Below are 15,632 nucleotides of genomic sequence, written 5' to 3' on the forward strand. Positions count from 1 at the left end.
ATTCTCCAAAAGTTACTTTGAGTGAAAACCCTCAAGGAGACGACTCAATTTCCAAATGTAAATTCCAACAACATATAGAGGGACCAGTATTGTTTCCAGTCCCCTGGTGAGAAACGAGGTTTTCTACAAAATGAGATTGCCTTTGACATTGCTGCCATTCGTGCAGAGGGTTTTTCAGTGTTAAAAGAAGCTGTTTCTATGGGCAAAGGATTTGTTCGTGTAAAGTTGAAAGTTTACCCTTGTTATGCATGAGGTCCAGGAAGACAGAAGTGATGTAGAAAGACATGGATGTTCAATGTCATGTGGTTTTGAAGGGCTTGTTTCTGAGCTTTCATTGTAATCTGTCTTTTGTACAGAGTATGAGATTCTCGCCACACGTGAACATGAAACTTGGGACCACCAACATCTGTCCCCATACGTGTCCCTTCCCCTTACAGTACTTCCCGCTGCCATGCCTGCAGCCGTCCACCACAGCCCTGAGTCTGTCGGACTCAGATTTCTATTTCAGGTGGAACAGCAAATTCAGATTCTAGATACTTTGCTGTTAAAAGATTATGATAGTCAAACGTTATCAGCTTTCTATAGGCAATAACATAAGCAGGTGAAATCACTCTAGAAAAAAACAGTCAACACATGATAATACAGATTTTCTTTATTTGATTTTCATTATTTGACAAACAAGAATACATTGATAGGAGACGAGACTTTCCTTGTAGCATTAAAACTAAATTGTAGGCATTCATCCGTTAATTCCACTGGGGTTTTTTTTTTTTTTTTTTCCCCCAAAAGGCTGTGTGGTATTCAGATGACACAGAAGCAAATGATCTGGAACCCTGACTTGTGCTGGATTAAACGGAGTCTGGAGTAGAACACACTTTCATGGTCAGAACTGTGATATTCTTCCTGGGTTGGTCGTCATTTCATCCACCAAAAAATTTATAACAGAGGCCAGTTGTTATTTTGTGGCACTTTTAATCAGCCATATAGCGAGGGACCTTGGCAAATTACAAAGGGGGTAGGACAGAGCGGCCTGATGCGCTAGGAAGGGATCTGCCTGGGCTCCAGCTTCATTTCCGAGTCCAATAAACTCCGTGACCTTGGACAAAGCACCTATTCTTGCTGGATCTCAGTTTTTTCATTTATAAAATGGGTAGAACTAGATTGTCCCTTAAATCTCAAATTTTACCGTTTAAAGGACAATTGAGTCTTCTCATTTATGAGGGCAGAGTGTCCCAGGCTCCTTCCAGGTCTAAGTTTCTGCTGGCCGACCCCCCAGGTGTGGGCGCACAGAGAGCAAGGCAAAGGCTCCTCCAAGCAGGACACCCTTTAGCCCCTAAACATGCTCCTGCACCTCCCACTGACCAAAGAAACCGTTTACTCAAGTCATTCTAAGATGCAGTCAGCTCTTCACCTGGGAGGAGAAAGCACAACAGCCGCTGACAATTTTATGGAACATTTTCCTGAGCTCTAAGCTCAAATCCATCTTTCGTACTGGACATTAACACCAGTCAGTTGGGTGTGTTTTAATTATTATTTTAATTTCACGTTGGCAGAAACACTGTCAGATAGTGCCCTTCAAGGGGAACTCTTCATTTGGGGGCCGTTGGAATCTCTGTACTTTTGGCTCAGTGCTTCTGGGCACATACGAGCCACATGTTGGTTTCCCCAAACTACACTCCATGCAGTACTTAGCCTGCTGCTGGAGGGGTCCAAGACACGCTTCCCGAGAGTGGCCCTGTCTCCCGGGATGCTTTGAGCAAGCACTGAAGGGCAGGCCTGCGATGGGCACTATGTCGTATCAACAGATGCTGGGACGGTACTTACACCAGGACACTTTTAGTCTTACCGTCACATCTCATTAGCTACTCAGATCTAGTGAAAGAATTCTACAGAAGACTCAAGCATACATAATTGAAATATGCACCTTATTTGACTTTCTTTGAATATTAACTCTCTTCTATCAAGAATTACTTGAACTGATAAATATTGGTAAAATATTATTTACAAATTTGGTTAGCTGTTTTTTTGGGCCAACATTCCATAGTTTGCTCATGTAACAGCAATAAGGTTCTCATATCAAACATTCTTCCTTTTATAAGTTGAAATAACATGATGCTAAAGGTCTAGTAAAAAATAGAATTCAAAGCTTAAAATGCCCACACCAACAGCATTGATAATCCAGAGTTTTACATTTCAACTTCTGAAATATGATCCTAAATATTTAATTCTGGGCCATAACTAGAAAATTAGTTACGGAAAATCTAACTTTCAAAAAAAAATCCCAATAAACTCCAAACACAAAAATTAACTAACAAAGTTTGCATAGATAAACTGTGTGTCTGAATAAGTACTATAAATAACAAATACTATTTAATAAAACAAGAAAGTGGAAAGTATAGAGAAGAGTAATTATGAATCCTTCAAATCAGGTCATTTCGCATCTGGGTTCCATTCATAGAGCTTGCATTTTAACCCGTGGGAAATCATTGTCCATAGCTGATTGTGCTTGGTCTTTTTCCATTGTATTTTTTCTGAAAGTTGTATGTTGCTCATCTGTTTTTATATAAATCTAAAATATGGTATTTATCCTATATGTACGGGTGGTAAAGTGATCAAGTAAAATATTTTCAGGATTAAGCAGCCCCGCTCCCTTTTAAAGGAAACTCTGAAAGTAGTAAACTCAACCTAATTGGGAACTCCACGAAGGGGTTAAAACATTACCCATTACAAGTCGGGTGGCCATTATAAATGTTACCTAAATAAAAGCCAGAAACAGGAAGCCAAAAAGCAGGTCCCTACGGCAGGCATGTGTCTTAAATGATATCATTTGTCAAGTTTCCAGCATCTTGTGGTGGTGAACAAAAAAGAAGGTCTGTGTTGTACTGAGGACATTACATCCTCATTAGCTGGAAAGTTCCTTAAGCACATAATGCAGGATTTTCATTTTAATAAGAAGCAGCCATTTGTCACTGCACTTTCATAGATAAATACTGAATGTAATACTAATGATCATTTACAGAGGCTCTGTCCTACTCCTGAGAAACTCCATTCAGATGAAATCATACAATAACAATTTATAGAACGTATCACGCAAAACTTCTGTGTTGTTTCTTTGCAAACTATTCTCTGAATTTTTTTTTAACGCTGAAATTGGTCAACAGTAGAAGTCATCATCAAAGGGACCCAAAATGACATTGTTGGTATTTTTTGCATGCAAAACAAATTTGAAGGAATAGCATTTGGCTTTTTAGAAGTCACAATGGAATGGTAAGGAACAGCTGGGACCCTCTGGTTTCTCGGCTCACCTACCAGAGTCAAGCCCCTCCATGTGCCCAGCCAGAGGCCTCAAGGCTGATGTGCAGAGAAGGCCACCTTGAGAACTGGGAAATAACTCCTCCTCCACGATCGTCCAGCCCTGGCCCCGTCTCTAAAACAAAGACTGACAATTGCCCTGAATTATGGATGTGCTTTTTGTGATATGTAATGCAGTTCAGAAGAAAGGTGTTGAGAGCATCGCACCATTTCACCTCCCATTAGCGGCTGGTCTTGAACGATAATCCCAGAAGATGAAACTGATGCTGAACTATGACCCTCAATTTACAAATCATTTTTCAGAAGAACAAAAAAAAAGTTTAAACATATTTTTGGCATTATCTGAATGGGCGGAATCTTTCATGCTTATTTTCTAAGAATAAATGAAAACAGCATGCACTGTAGTTCCTTAGTTTGGGGAAAGAGAGAGCATGAGGTTTTCAGATTATATTTTATTTTAAACCTGGGTATTTGAAAATTTTTTTTTACATAGCTGAATTTAGTATATTCCTTCAAAACATAATAAATTTCTATTCTGTAGCTTAAGGGATCCATCAGTTAAAATGTTGGTCTTTCATCTTTATTACCCACCCATGAAAGTGAAAGAAACCGGGACACACTTCAGTTTAGAAGCAGCAATTTGGTTGGCAATGTCCTTACTCCTCAAGTCTTGACAAAGGGGAAAGCGCATCATTGCTGAGATTTCACACATCCCTCTGCACAAGCGGCAGCTAGGCCTATCAGACGTATACTATGCTACGTTTAATAATAATCTTTGATGAGCTGATTTGATTACAATGTTCCTCCCTTACCAGGCATTTCCTGTGCAGTTACATTTCATAAAACCTGCCCCCTCCCCTTTGTTTGTTTGTGTATCTGAAAGCGAGGCAAAGTCTCTTTCCGTTTTGCTACAGCTGTTAGGTCTGAAAGGGACAGATTAATAACTGAGCCCACACTGGCCCGGCTTTCCTTGCACCCTGCACTAGTAACCCTTTGCTATAATGAGGACACAGAGCCTCGCATCAGGCTGCTACCCTCTTCATAACTCAAAAGCGTCACAGTGGCAATAGCCTCTAGTGCCATTTGTCTTCAGTGCAGTTGTGACACTTCGGCATGATCCATAATTTGGCAGCTATTTACCGTGACATTTCCCTTCAGTGCAGCCATAACATTCAGTGAAGCCATTATTTGGTCCCATTTACCATATAAATTGTATTGTTGTGCATGCATGCTAGCAGCTACATTAGGTACCTGAAAATGAGTAAATCTTGTAAAATAGATACTAACAGCTATTCAGCAGGAGGATTTCCTTGCTCCTCAGACGGAAGGAAAGAAAACTTAAATATGGTCACCAGGGTTCCAGGAGCATCTTTAATTGCGTTCATATTTATTTAGCATGTTCGATACACGGAAACCCAAGGCTTTGAAAAATAATCTGGTGGGCTTTGCCTTCAACTAGAAAGGCACTACGGGATTTCCAACTCAACGATGAAAGCTGTGGCAGTCTCTGGTGAGCTGAAGGTTAGGAGGCAGGCAGAGCAGCTCCGGGCATGACTTCTTACTCTCACGTGTGTGACATTGGGATAGAGTGACAAGAAGCATTTCATTGCACTAGAACATGTGGAGAAGTAAAATGTGAACATAGGATCAGTGGCTGCTATTCTGCTTCCAGGATCAGAGATAAAACATGCCTTCTAGTCTGAACATCTACCACACGAAGCAACTGTATTATTACCCAAGATCCCCTGGGCCCCTGCTTTGCACAGTGCTATTTGATATACCCTGCTGCAGGCTGGTGTGACCCTCTTGCAGTGTGCCTACACAGTGCTTTCCCACGCATGGCAAAGTTGTGTTGTGTAGACCGCCAATGTGGGTGTAGCACATACTTTTCCCTTTCCTGGGCATGTATTAAGTTTTTAAAGTCCCCTGAATCTCTGTAGTTTCTCTTTCTAAAACCTGCTTTTTGTCTATATGTTTTCAACACTAATTTACTTCGAAGGGAAAAGAGAAATTCTCTTTTCCCTCACCAGGATGATTGTGCATAAAAGCCATTAAATAAGAGTTACTTCTTTAAAATAGGTTTGTGCTCACTTAATCATTTTTTCTAATAATTTAAGAAAATCAAAGTTTTGGGGTAATTCCTTAAAATCTATTTAGTTAGTTGGCTAGTGATTTATAGGAAAAAAAAAGCCACGTCCTGAGAATATGGACTCTGAAATATGGCTGACTTTGCAATATCTCTTATTTATTAACTACTTATTAGCATAAGACCAAACTCTCCAAAGCAAAGAATTTGTGAACTATTTTTAAGACCGATTTTAAAATCTCATCAAGCTGAGGACATACTGATTTGATCAGATCTTGCATCAGGAATTAATTTAGTTCCCTGGAACAATAAAGTCTGGAATGAGACTGTCCATGACTAAAGACTTGAATGTAAAAGTTTTACCTCTGAGCCATCGAGGGAAGTTTTATTAGCACATTTTTTTTTCAAGTGAGGGGCAAAGAGAGAAAAAAAAGAAGAGAAAGAGAAACCTATTCCTTAACACCTTACTCTTGTTTTAAGAAATATTATCTCCATTTCAACTAAAAATAAATTGATTTGAGTAATTCTGAGGCATAAAGTACCCATTTTCTTTCTCCTTTGATTTATGTCATTGTTCTGTTTTTACAGCTTACTGTTGACAGAGTGAGGTAATTCAACTACAATTTTTCCAGTGTTTTTTCCCATGTACATATAATCGACGGCCCGGAATACCGACTCCAGGCCGGTAAACCTGCCCTCTGCAGAAAGATCTCCAAGGTCCACCTCACACACCAGGTCCCCACTTGCACACATCTGAAGCAAGTGGTCCATGGCTGCTCGATACTCAGGAAGGTAATGGTTCAAGAAGAAGCCCTGGACGCTGGCAGATTTCTTCAGCAGTTTGGCTGGCAATGCTCCTGCTCTCACAGGGGAAAGGCCGGTAGGAGTTTGGTAGCCAGAGATAAACCCAATGACTATCAAGCGCCCTTTGATGGCCAGGGCGTCTACAGCCACGTCAAACATGGCTCCCCCAACGGATTCATACACCAGGTCGACACCCTCGGGGTACTCCTGCTTCAGGACAGCACCCACGTGCTCAGTGTTATAGTTGATGGGACGATCACAGCCAAGAGATTTCAGAAAAGCAGACTTTTCATCAGAAGAGCAGGTTCCAATCACATGGCACTTGGCCTTCTTTGCAAGCTGCACTGCAAACTGGCCCGTCCCCCCAGCTGCTGCTGTCACCAAAACTTTTTTCCCTTCAGACAGTCCTCCGAGCTCTTTCAGGCTGATGTATGCGGTGGTACCACTTAACAGCAGGGAGAGATACTCGGGTTTCACAGAGGGCACTGAAGTCGCAACACTGGCAGGCACCACTGTGTACTCAGCGAAAGAGCCAGCCGCCATGTAAGCCACAGCTTGGCCAACAGTGTATCTGGCACTGGCAGACAGGCCTAGGGCCACCACCTCTCCTACACCTTCGAAACCTACGTCAAAGGGGGTCTTTACTGAAGGGTCGTATCGGCCGGCTGAATAGTTGATATCAGATGCATTAACACCAACAAATCTAGAAGAAAACAAACAAATAAATAAATACATATATTACGATGTTTTCTTCATCAAAGCCTTTATATTCCGCTTAGAGAAATTCCTCTAATTTCGGTGAATCGGGAGGGTTGGCTAAGCTATACATTCTGATAGAATTCAAAAAAATTTGTCCTGATATTCAGTTGAAAAAAAGGAATTAAACAAGTATTAGTTCAACAGGGATTTGCAATCAGAGTTTTGGTATATTTTATTCTTTCATCTGTTTAGAAATAATTTCACATCACTTTAAACATCAAGTTATCTATTTCACATGTATTTCCCTCTGCTTTCTTTCAGAAACAGAAATAAACCGGAAAAAAAAAAAAATCAGGAAGCTCTCTTATGCAAACTTCACTGGAGCTATGAGCTGGAATTAATTGGCTTCTTAACAAAGATGTTAAAAACAACAGTGGGATAAAATATATTCAAAGAAGTAGACTTGTATTGATTTTGGCAACAATTTAACACTTCAGATAATAATAGTAATGACAATGATATTATTAAAGATTGATGTAACGTGGAAGGTCATCGGTTGTTCCATGTTCCTGCAGGGGCTGTTGAAAACACTGAGAGGGGCTGCCGCAAATTTTCTTTCTGACGTTACTATGTCCAGGGCGAAAATATGCATTTTGATTAATTGAACAAAAATTGTCTCATAAGGATAGAGAAATTTTTATGGAACATTCAACATTTTACAGTCCTTTTCAGATGAAAAGGAAAGCAAATCGTCATTATATTTTTGCTCAACAAGAAGCAGAGACATAACTTGATTAACTCCAGATGATTATTTTCACTTTGCTATCCAGAGTGAATTTAATTGCAAGGCCAGTATTTTTACCAGCCTTTTTTCTCTTGGTATACCTCATAACAAAAATATCTTGATACATAAGGAAAAAAAGCCATCCACTGAGAATTTCAGGAGGTGGCTTAGACACATAATGGAGGACCCTAAAAATGTCACTTCCACCTGTAATGAAATGAAAAGATGGTAGTATGTGGTGGCAGGAGGAAAGCTGGTAAGTAGGTCATTTTAAAATAATTCACTTTTAATTTAACTTAATAAACCCAAACTGCCCTGTGCAAGGATCCACTTCCACTGCGCTATAGGTAACACTTTGCACTTATAAATGCTCCCTTATGATTATGCTCTGCATATCTACAACACTGAAAGCTCCCTACATATTGTAGAAATAAGAAAGCAGGAAACCATTTCTTTCGGGCATGTCAGGCCGCTTTCAGAAGTTAGCACACCACACAGCCTCGAAATAGCCTACAGAAACCCATACCCAGAAACGATACTCAAGAATGAGAAATGGGAAAAATGATTTTCGCTGGTTTCTCATTTGGCATTTAATACCAAGATGCCTACATTCTATTATTCTGTCGGGGGGGCTGCTATCTTTTCTTTAAACTTACGTAATTCTTAAGGCCCCGTCTTTTAGAAAAAGGGCCAGCTTCCTGGGATCGAGCTGCTGTATTTCACAGACAGCAGCCAGGGCAGAGCCCAGCTGGAGCGTCTCGTCTCTCAGTGGCCCTGCTCTAGGCTGTAAAGCAAAGTCCAGGAAGGCGTCCGCGGGGTGGAAGTGACCACGGGGTTTGTTTTGGAGGTGGGGGACTAGGCCCTACCTCCAGCTCTGTTCCCTTCACCCCAGGCCCCTCGCCTCTCCGCCTCTCCCCGCTTGTCCCCCTGGCGTTTCTGCAGTCCCAACTGGAGAGGCCATTCCTTTGCGGGAAGCCCCTGCCTTGGACTCGGAGGGACCCCCCCCCCCCGGTGGTGGCCGGCCCCTCGGGTCTCCTCATCTCGGAACCTACGCGCCCTGGGGGGCCTTCCAGTGGGAAAGCATTGCTGGAGGAAAACGCACCCCCCCCCACCCCCGTGCGCCAGGCTGTGGTTTGCCACTTCCCGGAGAGGGGTGGCGAGACCCACTTCCCGGAGAGGGGTGGCGAGACCGAGCAGGCACACGCCCCCAGAGAAAAGCGGAGGTGAGAGGGCACACGAACCAGAGGGGGGAGCAAGGGCCAGGCTGAGGGTGGGGGAGTGGGGCTCTGCTGGGAGCTGGGTGGCTGCAGCCGACCAGCGGCAGCTTGAGTTTACCATAGGGGCTTTGCTTAAAAAACCAAATCAAACATTGCGGTTGAGCCCAGGGCAAGCGCTGGAGAGGTGGCAGGAGACCCGCAGGGCCCGCCGCGCACCCCGTCCAGGTTGCGTCCAGCTCTCCGATTACCCCGAGGCGCCCTCGGTGCGCCCCGGCCGGCCTGCAGGGCGCCAGAAATCGGTGCTTCTGGGACTGTCTCTCCTCGGAAGTGCCCGGCCTCCGCTGACGGCCCGACCCTCCCGGCCCGCGGCCTCTCCGCTGCCACAACCAAGAGGCGCGATCAATGTCTCCATCGCCCGGAGCGGGCTGGGGCCGCGCCGGCCGGCGTTGGAGTGGAAGTGCCGCCGCCCAGGCCGCGACCGTGACCTCGGCCTCCTTGGGCCAGGTGGAGGTCCCGGCAGGCGCGTCCAGTCTGGTGTGGCCGCGGAGCTCCGGCCCACGGGCGGTCAAGTTCTCGGGCAGCGCCGATAGCACAGCGCACCGGAGCGCAGCGGCTGCCCGCCTGGGGTCCGCCGGCGGCCGGACCGTGACCTTGGCCTACCATGCACCCCCATTTTGCGTGCTCCCCCACCGTCCTGCCATCTTCTAAATCGCCTGCGTCGTGGGTAAGGGCGTCTCGGGCTGGTGGCGACAGCCCGCGACTACTCCGCTCCGCGCCCCTTGCCCCCTCCAGGGTCGCCCAGCCCCTGGTGCCGGCCCCCCACTTCTCCCCGGAACCCCGTTTTAATGCTGCGTGGCCGCGGCGGCTGGTGGGGACCCGCCACTGCCCGGACGCGCCTTCGTCCTTACCTAGGCTTTGGGAAGAGCTGCGTGAGGGTCGGGAACCGCGCCTTCTGCTCCACCAGAAACTAGTTCAAGAGCAGCAGGCACAATGGGACAGGGGGCCCGGGTGGGCGAGCAGGGACAGGAAGGGCGAGCGGGCGAGGAAAAGAAAGGAAAGCCGCGCTGGGAAGGATGCGCGCATTAGAGACTCTCCTGGTACCCCATTTAATTTAAAATACGTGCTTTTATGAGTGCAGGGTTCTAGCGATCCGACGGGAGGGTCCACTCAAAAGACTAAAATCGAGGAACTCCAGGAAACAGAACGGATCCGGTGTGGGCTTTCCCCAAATATATATCCTTCCAGAGTCACCCGGTTATTGGCCCTAAAAAGTGCTGAACCCCTTCGTCACGTTTATTATGAAACAGGGCAGTCCTCAGGGGGAGGGAAACGCTTTCGCTGAACAAAAACCAAACCCGAAGACTCGAGTCCAAAGCAAAAGCCTTCAATACTGGCAGACAAAGTCGTCCAAACCAAACTTTCCTTAAAAAAAAAAAAAAAAGAAGAAGAAGAAGAAGAAGAAAGAAAAGAAAAGGAAGAAAGAAGGAAAAAAGAAAAAAAACCCCTCAGCCTGGAGAGTCAGCAGAAATAATCTTACCCTCTCGTGAGCAGCAAACCGTTTATCAAAAATGCCTTCCCCACCCCCCAGTTCCTCTTTGCCATTCCTACAAACTCTTTGCTCCATTATCTTACACTTGAGCAGAAAATCGTTAGAAATATTTGGAAACGAAATAATGTGTCACTACCGTACGAAAAAAAGCTAAAAATAGCGCGCACACTGACCTAACGGAGGGCGCTTTCTCCCTTTCCTTTTCTTTTCTGAGGGCTGGGCATCGAGGGGGAGATTGGAAGTTGTCCTCGGACGCGTGAAGCAGAAGGGGAGAACTGGATAAAGGAACTTCAGTTATAGGTTCTACAGGGATGGTGTGCGCTCCTTCTCACACTTTCCCTAATGGTAAACTTGATCATCCTACACCGATGTCTAGTTTAGAAGCGCTTCCCTCCCTGTGAATAAAGAATTTGTATTTTCTGTTAAGATGGAATGAGATGTGCAAATGGTTCAACTGAAAGAATAGTCAGAGGGAGCACAATGAAAACCTCCAAACTACCTTTCCCAACAAGCGAATTTGGGTTTAATCCATTCATTCCAGAACAGATTTTATCATGATAAAAATGTGATGCGCTTGCATAAAATTTTCATGCAGTTAACATTGTTCAGGGGAGATTTGGTCTAGGATTAAAATGAACTAACCTGCAGGGAATTATAACGCCTCTATGCTTTAAAAAAAAAAATCGGTAAAATGCCACCTCCATTGACACTATTTGCAAGAATAAAGGATTTCCCTACAATTTGAGAGTAGGAGCAGATTTTCCAACAGAGGAAGGAAAGGGGGAGACAAAGATTTGCCCACTCCCACCACGCAGAAAACTGGCCCCATTCTCTTTCTGTTGCGGACTTCAACGTAGAAGTTAGAGGTCAAGTTGTACATATAAATATACTATTTATATTGGCATATGTGGAGGGAAAATAAGAGGCATGGATCTTAAAGCAACCCAAACTGATGAGCTCCAAAGGAGGGAGCTGGCGCTCCAGAGCTCTGACAACCGAATTCAGGAACCGACCCTGGTGACCCAGCGCGCGCGGGGGTGGGGGGTGGGGGGGGGGGGGAGTTCGGGGTTAGGGGGGCGAGGGTGCGCGGGCACTCGGCGGGGAAGGGAAAGCGAGGGGCGACGGTGAGCGTGAAGGGAGAGGCGTCGGAGGAGAGGAGGGGAGGACACCCGAGGAGTTGATGCACACCGCAGGCACGGAGGCCAGGAGCCCCGCGCAGCCTCCACCTAGGGCGTGACGGGTGGTCCCCCTTCGATGCTGCTGGTAGTGCTCTAACTTCACACCTTCCCCTGCCTACCCCGCTCAGTCACCCCCGCCCCACTTCACACTCTTCAAAAGGGATTTTATTCAAGCAGTTGTGTGTGTGTGTGTGTGTGTTTACATCAGTGTTCACAGTCAATATTATACTTTACCAGAAAAAAAAAAAAAGCCTGTGTGAAACTTTTTCCTGTTAAATTCTGTTTGAAGGCTGTTCAGCCTGGGTCTCATCTCAACTTCTCTTAAGTCACTCGTATGTTTTGTAGGTTCGTGAACACACACATGCCCTTCTTTTTAACCTAGCTGGACGCATGTCCTTATCTCCACAGCCTTAGTGTCTCAGCGCACAAGGAAGAAATCCTCTGCAGCCCTGCTTCCACGGACACAAACTTTTTAAAGGACACACACATCCCACCGTTTAAAGCACTCCCGCCACCCCCAAACCCCCAGTCTCCACTCAATCTCACCCTTGGATCACTCAATTTTTACGTTTCCAACAGGTTTCCAAAAGTTTTATGTAATGATCAGAATTCTTCAGTTGTACAGTCTTGTTTGGAAGGCTGATAGGAATCTCTAAAACGGACCGATTAAACGTTGCATCACGATACTTAGTACACTTTGTCCTTCAGTCCTTGCGGAGGACTTACCGTACTTTCTAGTACACAATTTACAACACAGCTACAATCAGAACTTACTCCTGCATAGTATTATTCAACCTGAAACATGCAACACTGTAACCCCTCGGAGGGAGTGAGCAGACCGGCGAGTCCTGCTCTTCGAAGGGGATAGAGGGACCGGGAACACCCCGCCTGCAAGTCGGGCAGCGAGCAGACCCAGCGAGCAGAGACCCGCAGGCATGGCTCCGACAGAGTGAGGTCCCCTTCCTTCCTCTTGCTTCACCAGTTACTAAGGTTTAGTGAAACAGAAACACATTAAGGTGCGAGTGTGGAAGTGGAAAAGATAGTAAGAAGATCGGGTAACTACCCGAGTGTCGAAGGTCTGCCAAACGTGCGGGCAAATGCAGCCATGCCCCCACCCTGACCCTTGCCCAGCCGCCCTGGACGCGCGCCACGGGCCAGTCGCTACACTCCGGGGCACAGACAGCAGCCACACGGTACTGACAACACGCAGACGACACTGGCGAGGTGCACACCAACACACCCAATGACAGGCTCCGCCATTAGGAGGCGGCTGACAACCTGGAGCGGACTGGAAAAGCCAGCCGGGTCCCCGGCCTCCTTCCTCCAAAGCACGTTACCTAAACGTCGCAGTTTGTGTCCAGGCTGTTCCTGCTCCACCCTAAAGATTATGTGAACGCAAGAGCCGTGGGTGCGCGCGGGTGGGCCGGGCAGGGAGCCTCCCCTTCTGGGTCCCGTCGGTTTTATTTCGGAAGCGGGAGGGGGAGGAGGGAGGGCTGGAGGAGGGGAGGAGAATCCCAAATTAAAATAACCCTCAGTTATGAGGACGCTCGGTGGCATCGGATATTCACACCAGCAACAGTCACATTACATTCGCCTTCGCCAGATGGCGGCGGGTTCAACTTCCCGGGATCTCGCAAAGTCAGGCTGTGCGCCCGAGCGCGCGCCGGGTGTGGGGACGCAGGCGGGCCTGGGACAGCCGGGGAGACGCAGGGCGGGCCGGGGCCGGGGCGGGGGGCGCGCGCCGGGCTCACCGGTTCCGGACGAGGAGGTCTCTGTCCCCGGGAAGTGGCACCGGGCAGTCCCGGTGCAGGGTGACCGCCTCGCGGAAGTTGGGGCTCAGCCGGGTCACCACCAGCTTCTGCATAGCGCGGGGGATGGCGGAGCCCTGGAAGTCCAGGAAGTGGCGGGCGTACGACATGTCCACGATGGCTCGGGCCCCGGCGGGCGCCAGCCGCAGCATGGCCCGCGCCTCTGCCCGCTTTCTGCGCCGCCGCTGGCTAGGGTCGCGCCCAGCCCGGGCCGATCGGCTCGGCTCAGCTCGGCGCGGGCGGGCGCAGCGGACGGGTCCGCCCCTCCTCCGGCCCGCGCCCTCCCCTCGGCTCCCCCCCTTCCCACTACGCCTGGCTCCCGCTCCCCCCTCCCGCCCCGCTGCGCGCAGCTCCAGGAGTCCGTGCAGCCCCCTAGGTTCCCGGGCGCGCCACCCCCGGGGTCCCGGCCCAGAACCGCTGCCGCCCCGGCCGCTGCTCCTTTAATCTTTTTGTTTTGGTTTGAATCTGCTCGGCGCAGACTGGCCAAGGATCCTCTTCGCCCTCCCCCTTCCTCCCGGCGCCCGGGAGGCACCGGATATCCCCACCCTCCCCAAGCTCTAAAAGCCGGATTTGACTCCTCCAAAACGGTGAGGGGGGCAGCGAGGGGACACGCGCGTCCCGCGATTGCCGGGGCCCGGAGCCGGCGGCAGCCCGGGGCGTCCTCCGAGCAGCGCGGCGCCCGGCGGCCGGCGCAGGCGCCTCCCCTTCCCGTGCGAAGCGTTCACTTCCTTGCAAGGTGGTACGAATCAACCCCGAGCGCGGCCGGGGCTGCGGGGCACGGCCGGGGGCCCCGGCCGCGCGGGCAGCCCCTGCCTCCAGTGTAGGCGCTCCAGCACCGAACGCAGGGCGGGGGCGTCCACTGCACCCTGCGCCCCCGCTCCTGGCCTCCTGGCCCTGGAACAGCATGCCCGCGCCTTCTGCCCTCAGTCTGTCCCATGCAAGTTGCACGAACTAAGCCATTTTATTTATTTTGGCCTAGATTTTTTGTTTTTCCGTGAATGTTTTAAGTAGCCTCTACAAAACTGTTACAGGTTTCCCGTTGGGAGGGAACACACATACTGGAAACCAGAGGGCCAAATTCGCAGAGCACATAAACATTTTAAACTTCTAGGTGGGGATGCCGAGGGACTTAATTGAACTGGAGACATTGCGATGATGTATGAAGACCTCATTTTATAACCCAGCTAGAAAGATCTGCAGTTCCATCGTGTCAGTTTTCTTCCTAATTGTCTGTATCGACCAAATAATCAATTCACTTTTCATAGAGGGACCAAATAAAATATTTTCCACATTTTTGTGTGCGGAGCTAAGTCTATCCTTAAATTTTTATTAAAGATAGACATTTTAATTAAAACAATCCTCTTATTTTCCACTTACCCATGAATTACCAAAATATAAAAGCCACACAGTGTCCCTCTCCAATCAAATCTAACCCCCAAACTAAGATTGTAAAAGTGACACAGGGTTTTTATCTTAGATGTAGGACATTCTTCATCCAAGGGTAGTTTGTGTCCACGTGGGTGCGTGTCTATGAATGTACGGGGGGGGAGGGGGGCTACTAACAGGTTTAAAAATCCGCAGGAACTAGTGTCTACTTAACTTGGCTTAGAACACATGGGTTTTACCCAGTATCAGCCAGTGGATTGCAATAACAAACCCCTCAGTGTCTTCCTCCAATGTGCAATCTTTTATGTTATGCTGTATTAAGATTTCTTTTTTGTGTCATATTGTTTAGCTCCAGGAAAAAAAAAAGAAAACAAAGCAATTAAAAAGATTGACAGGTATGGTTTGTGAGAGACCTATTTGTAATTGTCAGGGTGACGTTGGCGAGAGGAGGAGGAGTAAAAACTGAACCAGGAAAAGCAGCTCGATGTGTCTGTCTATCAGTTGAGACTGTCTGAAAGCTCTGCGATCCGAATGTGTGTTATATTTCACTGAAAAGAGGAGAGAGCGAGAGTGCATCTCCCTCTCTCCCAGGAGTTTGGGGGGGATAGTCCACGCTCATCTCGCCCACCCAGTGAATTCTGCTCTTCATCCCTTTGCACACACTCTCCGGGTTGTTGTTCTTGGCTTTTTTTTGTGTGTGGGGCGGGGTGCTTTTTTTTGTATTTTTCAAAATTTTTCTGTTGGAAGATCAAGACCGGCCAAAAATCCACGATCAAAATGTGTTTGCATTAGATTTCGCATCGGAAGAA

At 47.6% G+C, this 15,632-nt stretch overlaps 1 protein-coding gene across 1 annotated transcript; it reads right to left on the minus strand.

Annotated features, from left to right (window-relative positions):
- Positions 1-638: 638 nt before the first annotated feature.
- On the minus strand, positions 639-13,617 carry PTGR3 (prostaglandin reductase 3). The gene is made up of 2 exons (XM_058557313.1): positions 13,381-13,617; positions 639-6,905 (listed from the first exon to the last, which is right to left on the minus strand). The coding sequence occupies exons 1-2, from the start codon at positions 13,587-13,589 to the stop codon at positions 5,981-5,983; spliced, it is 1,134 nt and encodes a 377-aa protein (XP_058413296.1). The 5' UTR covers positions 13,590-13,617; the 3' UTR covers positions 639-5,980.
- Between the last annotated feature and the right edge of the window lie 2,015 nt (positions 13,618-15,632).

This window comes from Diceros bicornis, chromosome 16 (genome assembly GCF_020826845.1).
Source record: "Diceros bicornis minor isolate mBicDic1 chromosome 16, mDicBic1.mat.cur, whole genome shotgun sequence".
In the NCBI taxonomy this organism is placed as follows: domain Eukaryota; kingdom Metazoa; phylum Chordata; class Mammalia; order Perissodactyla; family Rhinocerotidae; genus Diceros; species Diceros bicornis.